Raw genomic sequence first — 26,999 nt, 5'->3', positions numbered from 1 at the left:
GAGATTTTCGGCCCCGCCAGTGGCTGTCTTCGCCGCAGGCAAGACGGGAGAATTTGGAGAGCGGCCAAAAGCCAGTTTTCCTGTCCTCCCGCAATGATGCGTGCCACTGCTGGGGCCAGGAAATCCCATCCATAATGTCTGTGAAACTGCTGGGAGGTTAGAGCCACTCGGTCAATGGGCCTTGGCTGTGTGTGTTTGGGGGAACAGGTTTGAGTAGATAGGATTCCTTCCCCAGGGCTGACATTCACTGCCTTGGGTGAGATTTCAGGGGCAGTTACCATGCATTGAAGGGTAGCCCCAGCAGGAATAAGCCCCTTTAGCCATACATTCCCAATGAAGTAATATTTCCTGTTTCGTTCACTTGAACCTATCCTATTCAGCTACTACTCTGACCAGTGCAATGTCCCTATGTTCCAGTGCTGTAATAGAATTGATATTTACAGTCAGACTCCAGATATATAATAGTGTAAAACACAGTAAAATTTCAGCTTTTTTCCTCAGTGTCTTGTATGTATTTACAGTCATGCTGTGATTCCTCTCCCTCAGACTGTAGCTCCTTTTCCTTGGGTATCTGTGTAAATGCAGTCACTTTGCAAGACCTATACCACAGGTTAAATGTTACTGCATCTACAAGGATTTGTTATTGCTTGTTTATATCTTACAACTTTGTCTCCCTTCCTTTTTCTGTAGGTTTCCAGGCGACCATTAGTGCACCCCACATGGTAAGTAATGAGCAAACCCTCTGTATTATCTGTGTGTGCGTAATCCTAATGATTGGGCCCCTTTGAACAGCAAGCAGACGTAGTTGATCCTTGTAGCCCACTAAGTTCTATTTGACTGCCTGCCTTTTGTTCAGTGCTGCTCCACCTCATGCCACCTAGGGCTGCTGGACATCAGTAATTGGAGACCTGGCCAGTGGCAAGTAGAAAATGTTTGGGAGGAACAGATGACTTGAATAGTTTGAATATGTTTTGACTATCATAAACTAAAGGGATGGTTTTTCTTCATCTGGCAATTCCTGTCTTCCAATTGTCTGAACAATGCTCCATGGTACATAACAATAATGAACGGAATACCTGATACAATTTCCTGATGGACTGCTCTGACAGGCAGGCAGTGAAAGTGTGCTTGGTCTGGATATCTCCAGAACATTCCAAGGTTGGTTTTGCTGGACGAAGGAAGGTGCACCAGGTAGATCAGCTGACACCTCAGCCACATCGCCCGAACTCTATATGCAGGAATTGAATGACATTGTCTCAAGACCTCTTGCAGAACTTGCCCACCTACCACAAAGATACCTGTGGCCCACACTGCAGCATAGATATGGAGGCTCTGAGGATGACTGTGAACATCACTTCAGCCCTAGTCTTATTGTTAAAAAATTATTTTATGGGGATGTGGAGGTCGCTGGCAAGGTCACCATTTTTGGCTAATCCTGGGGATGTTTGAAGAGTTCGATTTCACTGTTGCTAAAAAAAATAAGGATCCGACGGAGTGTGGGTCATATAGGCCCATGTCACTTCTGAATGTGGACGCAAGAGTATTGGCGAAGGTACTGGCGGGTAGGCTGGAGGAGTGCCTCCCGAAGGTGATAGGTGAAGATCAGACGGGGTTCGTGAGAGGGAAGCAGCTCTTTTCGAACATTAGGAGGGTATTGAACGTGGTTATGGCACCGACGGAGGGGAAGGAAACAGAGGTGGTTGTGGCATTGGACGCTGAGAAGGTGTTTGACCGGGTAGAATGGGGTTACTTGATGGCAGTTCTGGAGCGGTTTGGGATTTGACCAAGATTTGTGAACTGGATATAAGGAGCCGAGGGCGAGTGTATGCACAAACAACATCAGCTTGAGATACTTCTCTCTTCACCGTGGGACAAGGCAGGGATGTCCTATGTCCCCCCTGCTGTTTGCACTTACGATTGAGCCGTTGGCCATCGCGTGGTTCGGAAGCATGGAAAGGAATAGTACGGGGGGGGGGGGGGTGCAGTGGGGTGGGAGATAGAGCATAGGGTGTCCTTATTTGCCGACGACTTGCTGTTATATGTGTCGGAAGCGTGTGTGTCGATAGGGGGAATATTGGAGCCGCTGCAGGTATTGGGTCTTTCTCGGGTACAAGCTGAGTCGAGACGAGTGAATATTTTGTGGTGTCTCGGGTGGGGGCAGGGGTGGGGGGGCTGCCATTCCATAGGGCAGGGACTCACTTTAGGTATCTGGGGGTGCAGGTTGCCGGGGGGAGGGGGTGGGGGCTTCGCAGGTACAACACCACTAGTTTGGTGGGGAGAGTGAAAGCTGATCTGGCAAGGTGGGATGGTCTCCTTCTGTCACTGGTGGGTCGGGTACAGGCGGTTAAAATGAACGAGTTGCTGCGATTTCTGTTTATTTTTCAATGCCTACCGATTTTCCTGCCAAAGGCTTTTTTCAGGGAGATTGAGGGAAGGATTACCTCGTTCATATGGGGGGGGGGGGGGGGGGGAGTTGGCCAGAGTGAGAAAGGTGCTGCTACAGAGGGGAAGGCAGGAAGGGGATTTGGGTCTTCCGAACCTGATATACTACTACTGGGCGGTGAATGGGGAGAAGGTGCGAAGCTGGGTCAGAGGGGTTGATTTCCAGTGGGTCAGAATGGAGGAGAGTTTGTGCAGTGGGTCGGGATTGAAAGCACTAGCAACAGCGCCGCTCCCGATAGCTCCGGGGAAATACTCAGGGAGTTCGGTAATAATAGCTTCATTGAGAATTTGGAGGCAGTTCCGCCAACACTTCGGGGCAGGGTCAAGGGAAATGCCGATTTGGGGAACCACAGATTTGAGCCAGGGAGGTGGGATGGAGATTGTGGGAAATGGGATTAAGATGCTAAAAGATCTGATTCTTTGGGGTCGGTTTGCAGGACTGAAGGAGCTGGAAGCGAAGTATAGGCTGGAGCAGGGGGAAATATTTAGATACATGCAGGTTCAAGATTTTGCCAGAAAAGAGATACAGAGCCTCCCGGAGGAACCGGCCTCCACATTGCTGGAGGAGGTGCTGATGACAGGGGGACTGGAGAAGGGGGTAGTGTCAGCGGTGTACGGAACTATTTTGGAAGAGGAGAAGGCACCACTGGAAGGGATCAAAGCAAAGTGGGAGGAAGAGTTGGGAGAGGTTATGGTGTGAGGTGGTCCGGAGAGTAATGCCTCCACCTCGTGTGCGAGGTTGGGGCTGATACAGCTGAAGGTGGTGTACAGAGCACACCTCACGAGAGCGAGGATGAGCCGATTCTTTGAAGGAGTAGAAGATGTGTGTGAACGTTGCGGGGGGGGCCCCGCTAATCACGTTCATATGTTTTGGTCCTGCCCAAAGCTGGAGGATTACTGGAAGGAGCTTTTTAGGGTAATTTCCAAGGTGGTGAATGTGAAACTGGACCCGGTCCCCGGGAGGCCATTTTCGGGTGTCGGACCTGCCAGGGTTGGAAACGGGTATGGAGGCAGATATTATAGCCTTCGCCTCGTTGATCACCCAAAGGTGGATCCTGTTGGGATGGAGAGCAACCTCTCCACCCTGTGTCCTGGCGTGGCGGGGGGGACCTGTTGGAATTCTTGACTCTTGAGAAGGTTAAGTTTGAACAGAGGGGAAGGATGGAGGGGTTCTACAATTCATGGGCATTATTCATTATGCACTTTCAAGAACTGGATAACATCGAACATTAGTTGGGGGGGACGGGTGGGAGGGTTGGGAGGGAGGGGGGGGCGGAGTGTATTGTGGGTGATTTCTGATTCGCTTTTGTCATTTGTTTATGTAAACAAGCGGGGTAATGTTTGGGGTTTGGTGGGAGGATGGGATCGTTGTTATTGATATGGGGATTGACATATTTGTCACTGATTATTGTTTATTGTTAGTGGGTGCAAATTTGGGAGAAAATGTGAAAAAGGAGAATAAAAAATATTTTTTTTAAACAAAAATAGGGGCAATTTATTGTGGCCAATCCTACCCTGCACATCTTTGGGTTGTGGGGGTGAAACCCACGCAGACATGGGGAGAATGTGCAAACTCCTCACGGACAGTGACCCAGGGCCAGGATTTGAACTCGGGTCCTCAGCGTCGCAGTCCCAGTGCTAACCACTGTGCCACATGCTGCCCTTAATATGAAAATTTATTGATATGCAACATAGGTGATCAATCTGTACAGTAAAATAAAATCACATTGAGTCTCTTTCCCCAGTTCTGAAACATATTGGAAAAACCCACCCTTGTACACCTTAGTTTGTCTATTTCAAAGGTAGTTTTCACAGACAAGGCAACCTGATCTATCTGTTCCTAGATTCTTTTCACAATGGTTTACTGACTTGTTTATTTACCTCCGCATCCAATCGACACCATGTTTAATTGAAACTGCTGCCTCTGTTTAGACCACTAGTCAACAAAGTTATATTTCAGTCATTCATGTTCTGGTGTCTTTATAGAACATTAAAACGCAGTACAGGCCCTTCGGCCCTCGATGTTGCGCCGTCCTGTGAAACCCCTCTAAAGCCCATCTACACTATTCCCTTATCGTCCTAATGCCTATCCAATGACCATTTGAATGCGTTTAGTGTTGGCGAGTCGACTACTGTTGCAGGCAGGGCATTCCACGCCCTTACTACTCTCTGAGTAAAGAACTTACCTCTGACATCTGTCCTATATCTATCTCCCCTCAATTTAAAGCTATGTCCCCTCGTGCTGGACATCACCATCCGAGGAAAAAGGCTCTCACTGTCCACCCTATCTAATCCTCTGATCATCTTGTATGCCTCAATTAAGTCACCTCTTAACCTTCTTCTCTCTAACGAAAACAGCCTCAAGTCCTTCAGCCTTTCCTCATATGATCTTCCCTCCATACCAGGCAACATTCTTGTAAATCTCCCCTGTACCCTTTCCAATGCTTCCACATCCTTCCTATAATGTGGCGACCAGAACTGCACACAATACTCCAAATGCGGCCGCACCAGAGTTTTGTACAACTGCAACATGACCTCATGGCTCCGAAACTCAATTCCTCTACCAATAAAAGCTAACACACCGTACGCCTTCTTAACAACCCTTTCAACCTGGGTGGCAACTTTCAGGGATCTATGGACATGGACACCGAGATCTCTCTGCTCGTCCACACTACCAAGAATCTTACCATTAGCCCAGTACTCTGCCTTTCTGTTTTTCTGTTATTCCTTCCAAAATGAATCACCTCACTTTTCTGCATTAAACTCCATTTGCCACCTGTCAGCCCAGCTCTGCAGCTTATCTATGTCGCTGTAGCTGAGCTTTAGTGAGCTTTCACTAATACCATGCTTCCTTGGCTTACCTAACCTTGATGAGGTGTGCTTCCCTTTTACAGACTTGAGCTAGTCAGTCTGGTTTAACTTCAAACCTGTTACTAAGAACTATTTATAAAGACCTCAGAGCGAGACATGGTAATCAGGAGACAGATAATCCTGCTCCTAGCTCTCTTGCAGCCGCTTCATCTGATGTCACATTTACATAATTAATATCATCAACCTATTCATTTACCCCCCTGCCCAAGTATAATCTCAAACTGTTACATTCTTTTGTTTACATTACATTTTCCAACTTCTGTAAACCTCCTGTACTGTTACAGATTCTATCCAACTTCTACCCTTCCCACCTCCAGGTCACTGCCACAAAGGACTTTAATCTCCAACAGTTTCTTGGCTCTTTTGGAGGACATTGTAGACACTTTGGTCACACATCTTTTCCTTGGTGGAGTGGAATAGCAGCTTTCCATGACATCTGGTAGCTGGGCTGTGACTACCATGGCGACTCAACTCAGACGGTTGTGGAACCTTTTCAAGAAAAGACTTCAGGACATGGACAATCGCACCCTCTTGAATAGCAAGACTAGCATTTTCTCTGGAACCTTCTGCTCCCTCTTTACATGCTGGAGAAGGGCCCGAGAAGATGAAGCATTTTTAACTTTTGACAAAGAATTTCGTAGCTACATGGTCGACAAAAAGAATTCAGTCTCTGAGATCTGAATAAACCTGGAACATGAAGAAGAATGCTAAAATTCCTGTGGACATTGCAGGACATGAAGAAACTCTGGCTTCCCTCCTGCAATAGGGTACCATATGCACTTTTTGTAAAACATTACCATGCTGGCTTCAGCACGAGGCTGTTCTGCTGTAGGCAATGGGATGACGGTGTCAACATAAGGAGGTAAGACTACACCATCTTCAACAATAGGGAATGAATCTCCAGAACTGAACCTAAATGAAATTCCTGTATCGGACTCTTCAGCAGTAGAAACCTTTACGACCATAGCTGGTGTTCTTGCTGAGCTTGACCCCAACCCCGAGTAAAGTCTCTCTTGCCGATCATAGCCTATTTTTAAATTGTGAAAACAAGGAGGAAGAGCTACTGACCCCAAAAGCATAGAACTCCAGTAACTCCTTTTGATTGTTGAAAATTTTAAAAACAGTTTTAAAGAAAAAAGTTGAAGCACATAAGCTGAAAGTTTCACCACTAAAACAGTCTAATGGAACAATCCTCCAAGAAACATGCTTAGTCAAAAGGAGACAATTAAACTACCTTTTTGGCAACAATTCATATTGATTCTTAACCACAAAAATCCAGTAAAATTATCCAAGTTAAGGAATTACCATCGCATTAATAGGGGCATACCTCACAACTTCTCAGACACGTCCACTCTGATGTGGAAGTCCAAAAAGGAGGGTCCGAAGCAATTTTTTCTGCAAACTATGACTTCTGCCTAACACTGGGTGGCTGTCCCCAATTCAAAACTTTCACAGCTTCCCAGCTCAAAGCAGCTGGCCGTCAGGGCTTTTCCCCCACAACAACTCAACTCAGTCAAACATCCTTCCTTAAATACCTTTTTCCACTTTCATCTTGGGTTCTATTGTCCATAACCACCTCTTTGAACTCAACTTCTCCAAATATAAAAATCTTTAATTTTTTTCTATTTTGCCTCTACTTTCAGGTCAATAAAATTCAATATAACTTCTCCTGTTTCTCCATGAAACCGTTGTAAGATGTAAAAGTTCCTTATCGCCTCTGAATTCACTTTTGAAATTAAACAGCTGAAAAACAAGTTTCTCACCTATCAACAATACAAATTTTAGATCCAACTTATTCACTTGTAACTCAAACCCACTATGACCTCTCATTACAAATGCACAAACCAAACACCTTGAACCATTCTTATCTTAAACCTCACAGACAACCTGTCTAGTAACCTTTTCTTTTTTAAAAAATAATTTTTATTGGAATTTTAACAGAAAATATAACAACAATGAAATGCAATAAAATAACCCCATAATAACTGTAACACCCCCCAGACCGTATCAACGCATGTATCACATCCCCCCCCCCCCCCCCCAACCCCAATGAACAACAAGAGAACTTAAAAATAAATTTAAATTAAATAAACAAACATAGCCCACGTCTCCCCCCCCCCTCCTTTCCCTCCCCCCCCCCCCCCCCCCCCCCCCCCCCGGGTTGCTGCTGCTGCTGTCCCAGTACCCTATCGTTGAGCCAGAAAGTCGAGGAAAGGTTGCCACCGCCTAAAGAACCCTTGTACCGATCCTCTCAGGGCGAATTTGACCCTCTCTAGCTTGATAAAACCCGCCATGTCGTTGATCCAGGTCTCCATGCTTGGGGGCCTCGCATCCTTCCATTGTAGCAAGATCCTTCGCCAGGCTACTAGGGACGCAAAGGCCAGCACACCGGCCTCTTTCGCCACCTGCACTCCCGGCTCCACCCCAACCCCAAAAATCGCGAGTCCCCATCCTGGCTTGACCCTGGATCCCACCACCCTCGACACCGTCCTCGCCACCCCCTTCGAGAACACCTCCAGTGCCGGGCTAGCCCAGAACATATGGGCATGGTTCGCTGGACTCCCCGAACACCTGACACACCTGTCTTTACCCCCAAAGAACCTACTCATCCTCGTCCCAGTCATGTGGGCCTGGTGCAGCACCTTGAATTGGATGACGCTAAGCCGCGCACATGAGGAGGAAGAATTAAACCCTCTCCAGGGCATCAGCCCATGTCCCGTCTTCGATCTGTTCCCCCAGTTCCCCCTCCCACTTAGCTTTCAGCTCCTCTACTGACGCCACCTCCACCTCCTGCATAACCTTGTAGATATCAGATATCTTCCCCTCTCCGACCCAGACCCCCGAAAGCACCCTGTCACTCACCCCCCTCGTGGGAAGCGAAGGGAATCCCTCCACCTGCCGTCTAGCAAACTCCTTTACCTGCAGATACCTGAACATGTTCCCCGGGGGGGAGCCCAAATTTCTCCTCCAACTCCCCAGACTCACAAACCTCCCATCAATAAACAGGTGTCTCAGCTGTCTGATGCCCGCTCTGTGCCAACCCTGAAACCGATGGTTCCCCCTTAACGGAGCCTCCATCGAGCTATCACTTCTCCCCTATGTCGCCTCCACTGCCCCCAAATCTTGAGGGTAGCCGTCACCACCGGACTCGTGGTATACCTCGTGGGAGGGAGCGGCCACGGCGCCGTTACCAGGGCCCCCAGGCTTGTATCTCCACAGGACGCCCTCTCCATCCGTTTCCATGCTGCCCCCTCCCCCTCCATCACCCACTTGCGCACCATCAACACATTGGCCGCCCAATAATACCCCGCGAGATTGGGTAACGCCAGCCCCCCCCCCCCCATCTCTACCCCGCTCCAAGAAGAACCCTCTTCACTTCACCCTCGGGGTCCCATGCACCCAAACAAAACTCAAACAAACCAAAACTCATGATACTGCTAGTCACCCTTCTAAAAAAGGCCCTAAGGATAAAGATGGGCAAACACTGGAAGAGGAACAAGAACCTCGGGAGAACCGTCATTTTGACGGACTGCACTCTACCCGCCAACGATAGCGGCACCATGTCCCACCTTTTAAATTCCTCCTCCATCTGCTCCACAAGCCTGGTAAAATTAAGCTTATGGAAAGTCCCCCAACTCCTGGCCACCTGCACCCCCAGATATCTGAAACTCTTCACTGCCCTCTTAAACGGGAGCCTCCCAATTCCCTCCTCCTGGTCACCCGGGTGTACTACAAATACCTCGCTCTTGCCTAAATTTAACTTATAGCCCGAGAAGCCCCCAAATTCCGCTAACAGCTCCATCAACCCTGGCATTCCCCTTTCTGGGTCCGCCACATACAACAGCAGGTCGTCCGCATAGAGCGATACCCGATGTTCCTCCCCACCCAGCACCAGACCCCTCTATCTCCCTGACTCCCTCAACGCCATAGCCAGAGGTTGAATCGCCAGTGCAAAGAGCAAGGGGGACAGGGGGCACCCCTGCCTGGTCCCACGGTAGAGCATAAAGTACTCTGATCTCCTTCCATTTGTAACTACACTTGCCATCGGAGCCGCGTAGAGCAGCCTCACCCATTTGATGAATCCCTCCCTGAATCCGAACCACTCCAGCACCTCCCACAGGTACCCCCACTCAACTCTATCAAACGCTTTCTCTGCATCCAGCGCCACCACTATCTCCGCCTCCCCCTCCACTGCCGGCATCATGATAACATTGAGCAGTCTCCGCACATTCGTGTTGAGCTGCCGTCCCTTGACAAATCCTGTCTGATCTTCGTGTATCACCCCGGCACACAATCCTCTATCCTGGTGGCCAGGATCTTCGCCAGCAACTTGGTGTCAACATTGAGGAGCGAGATAGGCCTGTATGATCCACACTGCAAGGGGTCTTTATCCCGCTTCAGGATCAGAGAGATCAGTGCCCGCGACATCGTCGGGGGCAAAGCCCCCCCCCTCCCATGCCTCATTGAAGGCTCGCACCAACAGGGGGCCCACCAGATCCGCATACTTTTTATAAAATTCCACCGGGAACCCATCCGGCCCCGGCGCCTTACCTGACTGCATTTGTCCAATCCCCCTGACTAGCTCCTCCAACTCTATCGGTGCCCCCAGCCCCTCTACCAGTTCCTCTTGAACCTTTGGAAAACATAGCCTGTTCATGAAGCTCTCCATCCCCCCTCTCCCCATCGGAGGTTCCGACCGGTACAGTTCCTCGTAGAAGTCCCTAAAGACCCCATTTACTTCTGTCCCCTTCTGCACTACATTCCCACCCTTATCCGTCACTCCACCAATTTCCCTAGCCGCATCCCGCCTACGGAGCTGATGCGCCAACATCCTGCTCGCCTTCTCCCCATACTCGTATACCGCGCCCTGCGCCCTCCTCCACTGTATCTCCGCCTTTCTGGTGGTCAACAAGTCAAATTTGGCCTGCAAACTACGCCGTTCCCCCAGCAACCCCTCCTCCGGTGCCTCCGCATCTCTCCTGTCCACATCCAGGAGCTCCCCCACCAGTCTCTCCCTCTCCTTCCTCTCCCTCCTTTCCCTATGGGCCCGGATGGAGATCAGCTCCCCTCGGATCACTGCTTTCAGAGCCTCCCACACCATCCCCACCTGGACCTCCCCCGTGTCGTTGGTATCAAGATACCCCTCAATACTTCCCCGAACCCTCCTACACACCTCCTCATCAGCCAGCAGCCCCACATCCAGGCGCCAGAGCGGGCGCTGGTCCCGCGCCTCCCCCATCTCCAGATCAACCCAGTGCGGAGCATGGTCTGAAATCGCTATGGCCGAATACTCGGCATCCTGCACCTTCGGGATCAATCCCCTGCTCAGGACGAAAAAATCTATTTCTGGAATAAACCGAATAAACCATGGACATGAGAGAAAAAGGAATACTCCCGCACTCTCGGCCTCCCAAACCTCCAGGGATCCACCCCTCCCATCTGGTCCATAAACCCCCTCAGCACTTTGGCCGCCGCCGGTCTCCTACCCGTCCTTGAACTGGACCGGTCCAGTGGGGGATCCAGCACTGTGTTAAAGTCTCCCCCCATGATCAGGCCCCCTGCCTCCAGGTCCGGAACAACAAGCGCCTCATGAAGCCAGCATCACCCCAATTCGGGGCACATACATTAACCAGCACCACCTTCTCTCCCTGCAGCCTACCCTTCACATAATATATCTGCCCTCCTTGTCCGACACCACCTCAGCCGCCTCGAACGCCACCTTCTTCCCCACCAGAATCGCCACTCCCCGGTTCTTTGCGTCTAATCCTGAGTGAAAAACCTGCCCCACCCACCCCTACCTCAGACGAACCTGGTCCGCCACCTTCAAGTGGGTCTCCTGGAGCATAGCCACGTCCGCCTTCAGCCCCTTCAGATGAGAAATTACCCTAGTTCTCTTAACCGGCCCATTCAGCCCCCTCACGTTCCAGGTAATCAGCCGGATCAGAGGGCAACCCGACCCCCTCCCCCGCCGACTAGCCATAGCTTAACGACTGCTCGCCCCAGGCCAGCTCGCCCCGCCCGACCCGTTCCCCATGGCGATAACGCCTCTCCTCTACCCCCCGGCCCACCAGCTCCTTCCTGGCCATTCCAGCAGCAACCTGGTATCACCCCCCCACCCCCCCCCCCCCCCGGCTAGGGCCCCTCCTAGCCACGACGCACCCTCCATGGTACGTCCGTGAGTCAGCTGACTTCTGCTGACCCGGCAGCTCCTGCCAAAACCCATCTCCTCCTGGCATGGGGTCATCCCCCTCTTGCCACACCTCCTTGGCACTGTTTCAGCGCGGGAAAGAAAACCTGTAGAGGCCACGCCCCCACCGCCAGCTCCGCCCCGCAGCGCGGGAAACCAGAGGGAAGCCCGCGCTTTCATACTGCCACACCCCACCCTTCTGACGCAGCTCCCCAAAATCCAGTTTCACCCCAACCCCCAGCCCCGTACAGAAGAGAACATATAAAACACAAACCCCCAACATTCCCCACATATCCCACACCCATACCCAACAGACAGACCCACCCGGAAACAGAGCAAAAAGAAAACCAGCATAAAAAACACGTGTCAAAATTGCAGAACAGAAGGGCAGCACGGTGGCCTAGTGGTTAGCACAACCGCCTCACGGCGCTGAGGTCCCAGGTTTGATCCCGGCTCTGGGTCACTGTCCGTGTGGAGTTTGCACGTTCTCCCCGTGTCTGCGTGGGTTTCGCCCCCACAACCCAAAAATGTGCAGAGTAGGTGGATTGGCCACGCTAAATTGCCCCTTAATTGGAAAAAATAATTGGCAAATCTAAATTTATAAAAAAATTGCAGAACAGCAACAGCGAAAACAGCAACGGCCATAGTGTGTCCCCAGACCCTAGTTCGAGTCCAGCTTCTCCGCCTGTACAAAGGCCCACACCTCCTCCGGGGACTCGAAGTAATGGTGCCGGTCCTTATATGTCACCCACAGCCACGCAGGCTGCAGCATTCCAAATCTGACCTGCTTGGCATGCAGCACCGCCTTCGTCCGGTTGAACCCGGCCCGCCGCTTAGCCACCTCCGCACCCCAGTCCTGGTAGATTCGCACTACCGAATTCTCCCACTTGCTGCTCCTCTCTTTCTTGGCCCAGCGCAGCACACACTTCCGGTAGCTGAATCGATGGAACCGCACCAGCACCGCCCGCGGGGGTTCATTTGCCTTGGGCCTCCTGGCCAGCACTCTGTGAGCTCCCTCAAGCTCCAGGGGCAAATGGAAGGACCCCGCTCCCATCAACGAGCTCAACATCGTGGTCACATACGACGGGAGATCCGACCCCTGCAGCCCCTCCGCCAGGCCCAGGATCCTCAAATTCCTTCGCCTCGTGCGAACGTCCAGCTCCTCCAAGCGGTCTTGCCACTTTTTGTGAAGTGCCTCGTGCAACTCCACTTTCCCCACGAGGACCACGGCCTCCTCCTCCCGCTCAGCGACCTGCTGCTGCAACTCCCGAATGGACAGCTCCTGGGCCGCCTGGGTCTCAAGCAGCCTGTTGGTAGTCGCATTCAGGGAGTCCAGCAACTCAGCCTTCAGCTCCGCAAAACAGCGCAGAAGAGAAGCTTGCTGCTCCTGCGCCCACTTCCACCAGTCCTCGGGTGTTCCGCCGGCCGCCATTTTGTCCTTCTTCCCCCGCTTTTCTTGGGGAGCTGCTGCAGCTTTTTCCTTTGCTCCACTCTGGGTGAGCACCATAAATTATGGGGAATGCTCCTCTAGACACCTTCCCCCACCGGGATTCGTCGAGACAGCGCCGTTTGGGGTCCTCAAATCGGCCCAAAAGTCCTTAAGTAGCGGGAGCTGCCGAACGTGCGGCTTAGCTCCGCATAGCTGCAACCGGAAGTCCTCTAGTAACCTTTTCACACACACAGCATAATCATAAACATAGTCATACAAATATACATCTTTCATCACAAAACTTTGTAGTTTTGGCTTCTGCTTCTGCATTGAAGGAGATTTAAGTGTAATACTGACTTGCTGATGAGATTGAAGTGTGGATGTCAACTTACTTCCACACACACTAGTAGGCTCTGAATTTTCTCTAATAGTTTGATCCATCTTGGTATCAAGCATTTCTTTCTCTATGCACAGCTCACTGTGGCTAGCCAGCAATATCCAATGCATTTTGTTGGTGGGTTCAGTGGAACAAGTATACAAATTCAGCTCTTCAGCAAACACAACTGTCTCTTCAAAAATACATCAGAGACTTCATATGCAGTAGACCTAAAAGAGTGTAACGATCTCTTGGACTTCGTCTTCCAATGGATCACCTGTTTCTGCAACAGCCACCTTCTCATAACTTATGTCAGGATAGAACCAACAGAGGTCTAAAAATTCATCTGGTGGATGGTCACTGTTGTCTTCAATGATTTTTTTCCCCATGTTTTCTAGCCTGTGTAACAGAATAATTGAGAGACCTGCAGTGTCCTCCTGGAATCGTGGATGGTGCTTCTATAATGAAGAGCGACTCACTGCGTATTCAATGAACTTCACAAGTTGCTGCTGAATCAAAGTTTCTTGCCGTTTCGAACAACATTGGAACATCTTTCTTGAATGGCACCTTGCTGTCTTCTACTGATACCCCATCACGCTTCTGTATAAGACCCAAGTCTTTAAATACGCTGGCCTGCTGAGCAGAGCAATTGGTTCTATAAATATAGAGCATTTCATTAATTTATTTTCTCTTCATGACTGTGTGCTGTTGAACTGACCCTACATTTGGAATTTTGTGCCTCCAGGCTTCAAATCAGATGGTTAAATTTGGACTTCTTTAAGCCAGTTTGGAAGCTAGACCAGCCTGTCTTATAGGACAGAGACTCCTGCACCGGTTTTGAGTTTAAATTCCATTCTGTAGCCTTGATCTTCCAGTTTCCCAGACTAGAACTATTTGACCTTTCCTTGGAAAGCATCTGGTTGGAAAAGTATATCTACTATTTCTTGGATATAAAGCTGGTAGGGAACATGTTCTAATTTTCATCCCTTGAAAGTTGTTCTTAACTTACAAAATTGTTTAAATGATCAGTCCTGCCACAGAGAGAGGATTCAGCTCCCCCTGCTGGGCTGTTTGCACCATGTCTTGAGCACTTGACTGTTGATGGAACCGAACTCCCTGCCCCCTCGCTGGTTTTGGCGGGCTTTGCGGTGGGTGGCTCTTGGACTTACAAACTGGACTGACCCCCCCCCCCCCTCGCCGAGCCTCGACATCAGTTCAAATTAACCCTGATTTTATGACTCAACTTGGCCTGCCTGGCGATCTGCTTGGCCTTCTCTAGGGTCAGATCCTTTTTTGATTGCCGCAAATCAGACAATGCAGCGTTGACGCCGCCAACTACAATCTTATCAAGTTGCGTTGTAAAGCTCTGTAACCGCAAGTACCTGCTAACTGATATCGATCACGAATGAAGGAATTAGTAGGCTTCCCTGGCTGTTGGGTTCTCAGATTGCATTTTGCTGTTTCTATTCCAAAATTCTTTTTGGGGCTGAAGTATTTCTGAAAGGGCTCTATCACCCTCTTCATATGATATTGAGTTTTCCTCAGTGTCTTGTTGCACAAGAACATATTCAGCTATGGCTCCTACAGCTTTTAAAAGTGTACAAGTGTTTTGGAGGTTTCCCCTGCATCCCAAAGTTGTCCAGTACCTTGTTGTGTTATTCACCCTGGGATAACACGGACTGCAACACAATTCGGATATAAAGCAAACACCAAACGTAGGCTTTGGTTCAATACGATTTATTGAACTTCTATAACAATGCACACAGCTGCCTGTGGGTTGACTCTCTACTACTCTAAGTAAACTAATTCTAACTATCTAGACCAGGCTAGCTCTGATCCACATGTAGAAGGTGCTGACTGATGTGTACACCCTGACTGTCACTACAGTTGTCACCAGTGGAAAGAGGCAGAGTGATGATGCCTCGTGTGTTTTATAGTAGGAAGCACCCCTCTAGGGTTCTGTCTGGTGATTGGTTGTTTTCTGTCCTGTATGTTGATTGGCTCACCTGGGTGTCTCACTGCCTGCTTTTACCTCATGATGTGCATGGGTGCATATTATGACATACCTTTCAAACTATCTCTTCACGTGCCATCATAGTCCCCATTGTGGATCTTTGATGTGTTAGAAAGGTTTTGTAAGGGGGTGTAACTGCTTAGTGGCTGTGACATTTTATGCCCTTCACTGAACCCTCACTGCGGTACTTTTTGAGTTGATCTTCATTGCTGTGAAGTCAACTTTCTTACTCCACCAGTCATCTCTTGTGGGTCACTGATCTGTGGCTGCTAGACTGTTGCCCCCAGCGCTGCACCATCTTTTGGTGCTGTAGCCAAGCTTTGGTGGTACAGCGGTTAGCACTGCTGCCTCACAGTGCCAGGGACCGAGTTCGGCTCTGGCCTTGGGTGACTGTGGAGTTTGCATCTACTCCCCGTGTCTGTGTGTGTTTTCTCTGGGTGTTACAGCTTACTCCCACAGTCCAAAGACGTGCAGTTTAGGTGGATTGGCCATGGTAAATTGCCCATAGTGACAAAAAAAGTTAGGAGGCGTTATTGGGTTATGGGGATAGGGGGGAAGTGGGTCGGTGCTCACTTCCATACACAAACATCCGTTATTTTCCTGTTTAGCTTCAATAGCCTATTACTCTGTGACCAATTATATTTTACAGTTCAGGTACAGCACGAGTTAGATACTGAATAAAATTTCCTCTATGTCGTCTCTAGCAGGCCAGGTGCAGGGTGGGTTAGTTACAGAATAAAACTCGTGGGGCCATTAAACACTCCCAAGGTAGGTACAGGATGGGTTAGATAGTGAAGAAAGCTCCTTTACGCTGTTCCAGCTTGACGATTTTTCACTGATACTTTGTGTGCCGGACCTGTGGCCTCTCTGGTGAGACATCAGGATAATGTTGATTAACAGTCTTGCAGCCAGGTTCCCCGCAGTGACAGGATAGTGTTGAATACCCAGACAGTGAGTCAGAGTCAGTGAGAATGGCCTGTGCTGGCTCCCTGTGTGCAGCTGCAGCTGCCTCTCCACACCAACACCCAGTCCCCCCTCCAGTCACTCAATCTAGAATTGTGGCATTGTGCCTTTCCCGGTGTAGCCCAGCTCTGCTTCTTTGTAAAGGGTTTGCTGCTGAATTTGCTGTGTTTCTCTCTGTTTCCAGCACGCACACGCACTGGAATGCCTGAATAATCATCTGCACGATGGAGCTCGAGCTCTGGATGTGGGATCAGGAAGTGGCTTCCTGACTGCCTGCATGGCCAGAATGGTGAGTGATGGTGTTGGGCACCATTGGGCAGTGGAAACAGCAGTGTAGCTTGGCCTTCCTTCTGTGGAACTCTGAAATTGTGGCCCTTGCTACCAGGCAGGTTCTGTATCTGGTCTGGGCTGAGTGCTTTGAAGAGAGCTGCAGTTGGCTTCAGTACCCCAGGTCGAGGGAGGAACACTTGCACCTCATTCAGTATTCATTGCCAAACAGCCTCACCACATGTGGAGACTAGATTCTGACCTGAGGAAGGAACAGCTGAGTACGTGTGTCCACTGTTCCTTTGCATCTGACCCCGGGAAGGAATGTGGGGGAGGGTGGGGGCAGCGTCGATCCAACAACTGCCCGAATCTTTAACTGGCCAGCTATAAGCGTGCGGGGGGCGAGCTAATGACTTATGGTGCTGTCCAAACGGATTGTAGAGGTTGGGGAGGGTTATGTTTACCACTGGACATCCTTCCTGCTCTCTGTTCACAGGTGAGTCCCACAGGGATAGTGGTCGGGATCGATCATATCCCGGAATTGGTGGAACGATCTATTCACAACGTAGAGTCGGACAATTCTACACTGCTGAGCTCGGGCCGGCTCTCTTTGATTGGTACGTGCAGGGCGGGGGGGGGGGTTGTTGGGGAGGGAGGTTCTATGTTTGGGAGGGGTGGGGGAGAATGCAGGGAGAGGTATGTGCATACACAGGGCCGTGGAAACGCAATCGTGAGGAGGAGAAGAAGGGGAGAAGGTTTAGTGCAGAGAGAGATCGCAGGGAGGTGAAGGGCAGTGGGTCACTGACTAGATCCAGCTGGACAAGGCCAGTGGGGCTGAAGCAGGAGAGGGATGAAACATGGAGAAAGTTGCAATACTAACTCGTCACAAACCTTTCCTTTCAGTGGGAGATGGCCGGCGTGGCTACCCAAATGGAGCGCCTTATGATGCCATTCACGTGGGTGCGGCTGCGGCTGTCGTTCCTCAGGATGTAAGCAAGTCTCTGTTTCTGGAATCTTCTAAACCTTGTGTTAGAGGGGCTCCTCGATTGTCCAGAGGAAGCAAGGAGAATTTAACTGCATTAGCCTTACAACCCTTGTTAACACAATATGTTTTGACTCAAGTGGAGAATTTAGTGAAGGCACAAACATACTGAGAAGGTCAACTGAGGAAGTTAGAACTTATATTAAATTTTGTTCTGTGTTTGAAGTAATTTGAGCATTAAAAGTACCATTCAATTTTCGGAGATGTCATCCATGGCTCAGTGGTCAGCACGATTGCTACCAAGCCAAAAGATTGCGGGCTCAAGTCTCACTCCGGAGACTTGAGCACAAAACCTAGGTTGACACTGAGGCAATCCAGCACTGTGATGGGAGATTAAACCCAGGCCCAATCTTTCCTCTTCATCAGGCGTCCTGTCGTTGATGTAAGGAGCCATCAACACAGCATCAAGCAGCACTTGCTCAGCAATAACCTGCTCACTGATGCTTAGTTTGTGTTCTGCCAGGGTCACTCAGCTCCTAAACTCATTACTGTTTTGAATCAAACATGGAGAAAGGAGCTGAATTCCGGAGGTTCCCCTCTAAGTCACTTGATCTGTTCCTTCACTGTCATTGGGTCAAAATCCTACAACTCCCTCCCTAACAGCACTGTGGGTGAACCTACATCTCCGGGACTGACGTTTCAAGGACGCAGATCACCATCACCGTCTCACGGGCAAATAGGGATGGGCAATAAATGTTGGCCTAGCCATGACACCCACATCCTGGAAATGAATGATAAAAATGATTCCATGCCTCTATTGGAGGAAGGGTAATGGGGAAGCACTGAGGAGAGAAATGGCGCAGAGTGTACTCTGGTTGGGAGACACGAATGTCCATTTCCATGAGTGGCTCGGTTGCACCAATACTGAAGGAGAGAAAAACCTACTTAGCTTCATCCTCACCAATCTACCTGTCATAGCTGCATATATTCATCTGCTCATGGCAGTATCAGTTGGAGTGACAACTGCACAATTTGTAGACCAAGTCTTCATCCTGACAACACCTTCCATTGTGTTGTGTGGCACTACCAGAACAGATATGGTTGCTTAAAACTTGCTCTGGGCCATCATCAGCAAGATAATTTTATTCAACCACAATCTGTAATCTCATGGCCTGGCATTTCCCTCACTCTACCATTACCATGAAGCCAGGCCATCAATGAGTGCAGGAGAGCACATCGGGAACAGCATCCAGGTGTACCTAAAACTGAGGTGCCAACCTGGTGAAGTTACAACAAAGGACTACATGCATGCTAAACAGCAGAAGCAGCAAGTAATAGATAGAACCAAGCTGTTCCAGTACAGGTACTATATTGATATCTATGCAACAAAGTCCTGGAATGTCCTGTACACAATAAGAAGGACAAGTCCAACCCGGCCAATTACTGCCACATCAGTCTTCTCTCAATCATCAGTATGATAGAAGGTATCGCGACGTGTTTACCCAGCAGTAAGATGCTCACTGAAACTCTGTTTTGAGTTCTGCCAGGGCCACTTAGCTTCTGACCTCATTACAGCCTTGGTCCTTGACATTAAGTCAACATTTGACGGGGTATGGCATCAAGGAACCCTCGCAAAATTGGAGTCGATGTGCATCTCCATTGGTTGGAGTTGTGCTCCACTTGGGAGCACAAAACCTGATGGTTTTAAATGTTCAAGGGCAATCATTTCAGCCCCAAGGAATCGCCGACCCAACCATCTTCACCTACTTTATTAATGACCGTCCCTCCATCATGTCAGAAGTGGGGATGTTTTGAGCAGCGCGGTGGTGCAGTGGTTAGCACTGCTGCCTACGGCGCCGAGGTCCCAGGTTCTATCCCAGTCCCGGGTCACTCTGTGTGGAGTTTACACGTTCTCCCTGTATCCTCGTGGGTTTCACTCCACAACCCGAAGACGTGCAGGTTAGGTGGACTGGCCACACTATATTGCCCCTTAATTGAGAACAATAATTGGTAACTGTAAATTCTAAACACAAGAAGTGGGGATGTTCACTATGATTGCACGGCGTTCAGTACCATTTACAACTCCTCAGATACTGAAGCAATCAGTTCCCACATTCAGCAAGATCTGGATAACATTCGAGCATGGGCTGACAAGTAACATTGACACCACACTAGTGCCACGCAATGACCATTGCCAACAAGAGTTAATAGTGTGATGGAATACTCTCCATTTGCCTGGCTGACTGCAGCTCCCAACAATGTTGAAGAAGCTCAGCAGCATCCAGGACAAACCAGTGCTCATGATTGGCAATTTATTTCAGTGCTGTTTGTGGGATCTTGCTGTGCAGAAATTCGTTGCCGCACTGCCACATTGATTATACTTCATGGTGCTTCATTAGCTGTGATGAGTAGTTCTGTGGACATTTTGATGTGAAATATATAAAAGAGCAGCTTCAGTTTATAGCGTATTTTGAGAACAAGATCCTGACAACGAGAGTAGATTTAGAGATATCACATGAGTGGGTTGGTGGGGAGGGTGGGCATGTGCCTCTCAGAAAACAGGCTTGGGGGAGTGTCTTGGATAGGGGGGAATGGGAAGGAGGATATCTCAGAAAATAGGGTTGAGGGGTGTCTTGGAGAGCAGGCTTGGGGGATGTGTCTCGCAGGCCAAGGTCGGGGGGGAAATGTGTCTCGGAGGGTGTGGTGGGGAAGGATGTGTCTCGGAGGACAGGGTCGCGCGGGGGGGGAACGTATCTGTGACGTCTTGGGGGATGTGGTTCAGAGGGTGGGGACGGGAGGTAGGGCTGTGTCACGGGGTCAGAGGGGATGTGTCTCGGAGGGCGGGGGGATGTGTCTCGGGGTCAGAGGGGATGTGTCTCGGAGGGCGGGGTCGGGTGGATGTGTCTCGGAGGGCGGTGTCGGGGATGTGTCTCGGAGGGCGGGGTCGGTGGATGTGTCTCGGAGGGCGGGGTCGGTGGATGTGTCTCGGAGGGCGGGGTCGGTGGATGTGTCTCGGAGGGCGGGGTCGGGGGATGTGTCTCAGAGGTCGGGGGGATGTGTCTCAGGGCGGGGTCAGGGGGATGTGTCTTGGAGGGCGGGGTTGGGGGGATGTGTCTTGGAGGGCGGGGTTGGGGATGTGTCTCAGAGGGTGGATGTCTCGGAGGGCGGGGTTGGGGGATGTGTCTCGGAGGGCGGGGTCGGGGGAATGTGTCTCGGAGGGCGGGGTCGGGGGAATGTGTCTCGGAGGGCGGGGTCGGGGGAATGTGTCTCGGAGGGCGGGGTCGGGGAATGTGTCTCGGAGGGCGGGGTCGGGGGAATGTGTCTCGGAGGGCGGGGTCGGGGGAATGTGTCTCGGAGGGCGGGGTCGGGGGAATGTGTATCGGAGGGCGGGGTCGGGGGAATGTGTATCGGAGGGCGGGGTCGGGGGAATGTGTCTCGGAGGGCGGGGTCGGTGGATGTGTCTCGGAGGGCGGGGTCGGGGATGTGTCTCGGAGGGCGGGGTCGGGGGGATGTGTCTTGGAGGGCGGGGTCGGGGGAATGTGTCTCGGAGGGCGGGGTCGGGGGATGTGTCTCGGAGGGCGGGGTCGGGGGAATGTGTCTCGGAGGGAGGGGTCGGGGGATGTGTCTCGCAGGGCGGGGTCATGGGATGTGTCCCGGAGGGCGGGGTCGGAGATGTGTCTCGGAGGGCGGGGTCGGGGATGTGTCTCGGAGGGCGGGGTCGGGGGGATGTGTCTCGGAGGACGGGATCGGGGATGTGTCTCGGAGGGCGGGGTCGGGGATGTGTCTCGGAGGACGGGATCGGAGATGTGTCTCGGAGGACGGGATCGGAGATGTGTCTCGGAGGGCGGGGTCGGGGGGATGTGTCTCGGAGGGCGGGGTCGGAGATGTGTCTCGGAGGGCGGGGTCGGGGGATGTGCCTCGGAGGGCGGGGTCGAGGATGTGTCTCGGAGGGCGCGGTCGGGGGGGTGTGTCTCGGAAGGCGGGGTCGGGGATGTGTCTCGGAGGGCGGGGTCGGGGGGATGTGTCTCGGAGGGCGGGGTCAGGGGATGTGCCCCGGAGGGCGGGGTCGGGGGAATGTGTCTCGGAGGACGGGGATCAGGGGGATGTGTCTCGGAGGGAGGGGTCAGGGAGATGTGTCTCGGAGGGAGGGATCGGGGGAATGTGTCTCGGAGGGAGTGATCGGGGGGATGTGTCTCGGAGGGAGGGATCGGGGGGATGTGTCTCGGAGGGCGGGGTCAGGGGATGTGCCTCGGAGGGCGGGGTCGGGGGATGTGTCTCGGAGGGCGGGGTCGGTGATGTGTCTCGGAGGGCGGGGTTGGGGATGTGTCTCGGAGGGGGGGGCCAGGGATGTGTCTCGAGGGGCGGGGTCGGGGGGATGTGTCTCGGAGGGCGGGGTCGAGGGATTGTGTCTCGGAGGGCGGGGTCGGTGATGTGTCTCGGAGGGCGGGGTCGGGGATGTGTCTCGGAGGGCGGGGTCGGTGATGTGTCTCGGAGGGCGGGGTCAGGGATGTGTCTCGGAGGGCGGGGTCGGGGGATGTGTCTCAGAGGGCGGGGTCGGGGGAATGTGTCTCGGAGGTCAGGGTCGGGGGAATGTGTCTCGGAGGGCGGGGTCGGGGGGATGTGTCTCGGAGGGCGGGGTCAGGGGATGTGCCCCGGAGGGCGGGGTCGGGGGAATGTGTCTCGGAGGGCGGGGTCGGGGGATGTGTCTCGGAGGGCGGGGTCGGGGGATGTGTCTCGGAGGGCGGGGTCAGGGGGATGTGTCTCGGAGGGCGGGGTCGGGGGAATGTGTCTCAGAGGGCGGGGTCGGGGGGATGTGTCTCGGAGGGCGGGGTCAGGGGATGTGCCCCGGAGGGCGGGGTCGGGGGAATGTGTCTCGGAGGGCGGGGTCGGGGGATGTGTCTCGGAGGGCGGGGTCGGGGGATGTGTCTCGGAGGGCGGGGTCAGGGGGATGTGTCTCGGAGGGCGGGGTCGGGGGGAATGTGTCTCGGAAGGCGGGGTCAGGGATGTGTCTCGGAGGGCGGGGTCGGGGTATGTGTCTCGGAGGGCGGGGTCGGGGGGATGTGTCTCGGAGGGCGGGGTCGGAGATGTGTCTCGGAGGGCGGGGTCGGGGGATGTGCCTCGGAGGGCGGGGTCGGTGGATGTGCCTCGGAGGGCGGGGTCGGGGGATGTGTCTCGGAGGGCGGGTCGGGGGAATGTGTTTCAGAGGGCGGGGTCGGGGGGAATGTGTCTCAGAGGGCGGGGTCGGGGGGATGTGTCTCGGAGGGCGGGGTCGGGGGGATGTGTCTCGGAAGGCGGGGTCGGGGATGTGTCTCGGAGGGCGGGGTCGGGGGGATGTGTCTCGGAGGGCGGGGTCAGGGGATGTGCCCCGGAGGGCGGGGTCGGGGGAATGTGTCTCGGAGGGCGGGGTCGGGGGATGTGTCTCGGAGGGCGGGGTCGGGGGATGTGTCTCGGAGGGCGGGGTCAGGGGGATGTGTCTCGGAGGGCGGGGTCGGGGGAATGTGTCTCGGAGGGCGGGGTCGGGGGGATGTGTCTCGGAGGGCGGGGGTCAGGGGGATGTGTCTCGGAGGGCGGGGTCAGGGCGATGTGTCTCGGAGGGCGGGGTCGGGGGAATGTGTCTCGGAGGGCGGGGTCGGGGGAATGTGTCTCAGAGTGCGGGGTCGGGGGAATGTGTCTCGGAGGGCGGGGTCGGGGGATGTGTCTCGGAGGGCGGGGTCGGGGGAATGTGTCTCGGAGGGCGGGGTCAGGGGGATGTGTCTCGGAGGGCGGGGTCATGTGTCTCGGAGGGCGGCGTCGGGGGGTATGTGTCTCGGAGGGAGGGATCGGGGGGCGTAGTCGAGAAATGTATCTCGAAGGCAGGGTCGTGGCTCAGAGTGCGGGGGTCGGGGGGATGTGTCTCGGAGGGCGGGGTCGGGGGGATGTATCTCGGAGGGAGGGATCGGGGGGATGTGTCTCGGAGGACGGGGATCAGGGGGATGTGTCTCGGAGGGAGGGGTCAGGGAGATGTGTCTCGGAGGGAGGGATCGGGGGAATGTGTCTCGGAGGGAGGGATCGGGGGGATGTGTCTCGGAGGGCGGGGTCGGTGATGTGTCTCGGAGGGCGGGGTCGGGGATGTGTCTCGGAGGGCGGGGTCGGGGATGTGTCTCAGAGGGCGGGGTCGGGGGAATGTGTCTCGGAGGTCAGGGTCGGGGGAATGTGTCTCGGAGGGCGGGGTCGGGGGGGGATGTGTCTCGGAGGGCGGGGTCGGGTGGATGTGTCTCGGAGGGCGGGGTCGGGGATGTGTCTCGGAGGGCGGGGTCGGTGATGTGTCTCGGAGGGCGGGGTCGGGGGAATGTGTCTCGGAGGGCGGGGTCGGGGGGATGTGTCTCGGCGGGCGGGGGTCAGGGGGATGTGTCTCGGAGGGCGGGGATCAGGGGGATGTGTCTCGGAGGGAGGGATCGGGGGGATGTGTCTCGGAGGGCGGGGTCAGGGAGATGTGTCTCGGAGGGCGGGGTCAGGGGGATGTGTCTCGGAGGACGGGGGCGGGCGGACGGATTTTCCCCACAATTGCCTCCCTCAAGTCTCGAAAGACGTGCCTTGTTCGGTGAATTGGACATTCTGAATTTTCTCTGTGTACTCAAACAGTAGTACTGTGCAGTGTTAATGTAAACCTACTTTTGGCGCTGATAAAGATTATTGTTATTACTTGTTCTGTTTGTCCCTCAGTTTGGTGCAGGCAGTGTGGGCTGGAATCTATGATCCTGCGGCTCGGTCCTTGCTCTGTTTCTCCCCAGTCTGGTACAAGCACTGTGTCTCTGCATTTGCTGTTTCTCCCCAGTCTGGTACAGGCTCTGTGTCTCTGCATTTGCTGTTTGTCCCCCAGTCTGGTACAGGATCTGTGTCTCTGTATTTGCTGTTTGTCCCCCAGTCAGGTACAGGCTCTGTGTCTCTGTATTTGCTGTTTCGCCCCAGTCAGGTACAGGCTCTGTGTCTCTGTATTTGCTGTTTGTCCCCCAGTCAGGTACAGGCTCTGTGTCTCTGTATTTGCTGTTTCTCCCCAGTCAGGTACAGGCTCTGTGTCTCTGCATTTGCTGTTTCTCCCCAGTCAGGTACAGGCTCTGTGTCTCTGTATTTGCTGTTTCTCCCCAGTCAGGTACAGGCTCTGTGTCTCTGTATTTGCTGTTTCTCCCCAGTCAGGTACAGGCTCTGTGTCTCTGTATTTGCTGTTTGTCCCCCAGTCAGGTACAGGCTCTGTGTCTCTGTATTTGCTGTTTCTCCCCAGTCAGGTACAGGCTCTGTGTCTCTGTATTTGCTGTTTCTCCCCAGTCAGGTACAGGCTCTGTGTCTCTGTATTTGCTGTTTGTCCCCCAGTCAGGTACAGGCTCTGTGTCTCTGCATTTGCTGTTTGTCCCCCAGTCTGGTACAGGCTCTGTGTCTCTGCATTTGCTGTTTGTCCCCCAGTCTGGTACAGGATCTGTGTCTCTGTATTTGCTGTTTGTCCCCCAGTCAGGTACAGGCTCTGTGTCTCTGTATTTGCTGTTTGTCCCCCAGTCAGGTACAGGCTCTGTGTCTCTGCATTTGCTGTTTGTCCCCCAGTCTGGTACAGGCTCTGTGTCTCTGTATTTGCTGTTTGTCCCCCAGTCAGGTACAGGCTCTGTGTCTCTGTATTTGCTGTTTCTCCCCAGTCAGGTACAGGATCTGTGTCTCTGTATTTGCTGTTTGTCCCCCAGTCAGGTACAGGCTCTGTGTCTCTGTATTTGATCAGTCTGGTATAGGCACTGTGACTCTCTACTTGTTCTGCTTCTCTCCAGTCTGGTACAGGCACTCTGTCTCTGGATTTGCTGTTTCTCCCCAGTCTGGTACAGGCACTGTGTCTCTGGATTTGCTGTTTCTCCCCAGTCGGGTACAGGCTCTGTGTCTCTGTATTTGCTGTTTGTCCCCCAGTCAGGTACAGGCACTGTGTCTCTGGATTTGCTGTTTCTCCCCAGTCTGGTATAGGCACTGTGTCTCTGTATTTGCTGTGTTTGTCCCTCAGTCTGGTACAGGCACTGTGTCTCTGTATTTGCTGTGTTTGTCCCTCAGTCTGGTATAGGCACTGTGACTCTCCACTTGTTCGGTTTGTCCCTCAGTCTAGTACAGGCACTGTGACTCTGTCCTTGCTCTGTTTCTCCCCAGTCTGGTACAGCCATTGTGTCTGTATTTGCTCTATTTGTCCCTCAGTTTGGTACAGGCCCTGTGTGTCTGTACTTTCTCGGTTTGTCCCTCAGTCTGGTACAGGCACTTTATCTCTACTCATTATGCTTGTCCCTTAATATGGTACGGATACTGACTCTCTTACTTGTTCTGTGTGCCCCTTAGCTGTTGCATCAGCTGAAGCCTGGTGGTCGTATGGTTGTGCCAGTTGGTCCGGGCGGAGGAAGCCAGTCATTGCAGCAGTTTGACAAGCTGGCGGACGGAACCATTACTCGCACAACACTGATGGGAGTGATATATGTCCCTTTAACCGACCGGGACAGGCAGTTAAGAGGGTATGTTTGTATAGTGTGTTAGTTTATGTGGAGTGCTTGGGGATTGGGTGACCATTCCTCCCATTGGGAGGGTCAGTGAGCCGGGGGTGAGGGGTGTTTGGGGGGGGGGGGGGTCAGTTGGGTGGGTCGGTGAGCTGGGGGGGGGGGTGTCTTCAGTAACGGTAGGGTCCGGGGGGGGGTGGGTGGAGCGCATGTCAGTGAGGGGTGGGGGGGGTTGTTTGGGTGGGTGGGGTAAGCCAGTGAGGCAGTGTGTGTGTGTGTGTGTGGGAGGGGGGGGGGGGGAATGGGTTGGGTTGGGCAGTTTTGTGGAGGGAGCGCCCTCCAATCGCACTGTTTCTGTCATATTACAGGAGTGACCTGTGAAGAAGCTGAAGTAGATTCTCACCGACACCGACCTGAAGAGAGCTGACCTTGTACAGTGGACCCACATTGTGTTTAAACATCAGCACCGCTCACATTCTCTATAACATCAAAGCTTGGCCTTAGGCTTGGACTGTGGACTGGGCAGAGGGGGATTTTCTGCTGGATGTCAGTGAGCCAGTTTTAATGGTGTCTGTCAGTATCTGTTGATGTGAATGTAGAACATAGCAGCAGCTCCGTGCTGTGATCGTGGAATCTGCAATAAAACATTTACTCAACTTGCACACTTCGAGGCATTCTTATTTCAGTTATAATAGCTGTTTGGGAACATTTCCTCCTTTGCACCCTCTCCCCAATTGCCTCCCATTCTGGAAGGTTTAATCAGCCTCTCATTTCTATCCAAGAACAGGCAGGACAGTCAACTATTGGAGTCATCACAGCAGTAACCTGCCAATACCAGGTGGAGATTGTATCGACCATGGGAACCGAGACCCGTCTTCAAATTGTTGAGCTTCACAAGTGTGAGAAAGTTATAGCTTTCCAGGTACAGGGAGCTGAAACTGAAGTTCTCCCCACATGTGGCAGGCATGATTTATTCTTATTT

General features: G+C 52.7%; 1 protein-coding gene across 3 annotated transcripts in view; it reads left to right on the top strand.

The window, feature by feature from the left end:
• LOC119956021 (protein-L-isoaspartate(D-aspartate) O-methyltransferase-like) overlaps positions 1–26,679 on the top strand; it is a 53,526-nt gene extending 26,847 nt beyond the window's left edge. For all 3 annotated transcript variants that reach the window (XM_038782764.1, XM_038782745.1, XM_038782756.1), the window contains exons 4-9: positions 691–722; positions 16,467–16,571; positions 17,046–17,166; positions 17,453–17,538; positions 25,866–26,035; positions 26,386–26,679. In XM_038782764.1, coding sequence (XP_038638692.1) covers positions 691–722; positions 16,467–16,571; positions 17,046–17,166; positions 17,453–17,538; positions 25,866–26,035; positions 26,386–26,398 — 527 coding nt within the window. In that variant the 3' untranslated portion in view covers positions 26,399–26,679. The remainder of the gene's footprint in view (positions 1–690; positions 723–16,466; positions 16,572–17,045; positions 17,167–17,452; positions 17,539–25,865; positions 26,036–26,385) is intronic.
• The last annotated feature ends 320 nt before the right edge of the window (positions 26,680–26,999 follow it).

This window comes from Scyliorhinus canicula, chromosome 2 (genome assembly GCF_902713615.1).
Source record: "Scyliorhinus canicula chromosome 2, sScyCan1.1, whole genome shotgun sequence".
Lineage (NCBI taxonomy): Eukaryota > Metazoa > Chordata > Chondrichthyes > Carcharhiniformes > Scyliorhinidae > Scyliorhinus > Scyliorhinus canicula.
The sequence above is the reverse complement of the archived record's forward strand: the minus strand, read 5'-3'. Positions and strand labels throughout refer to the sequence as shown.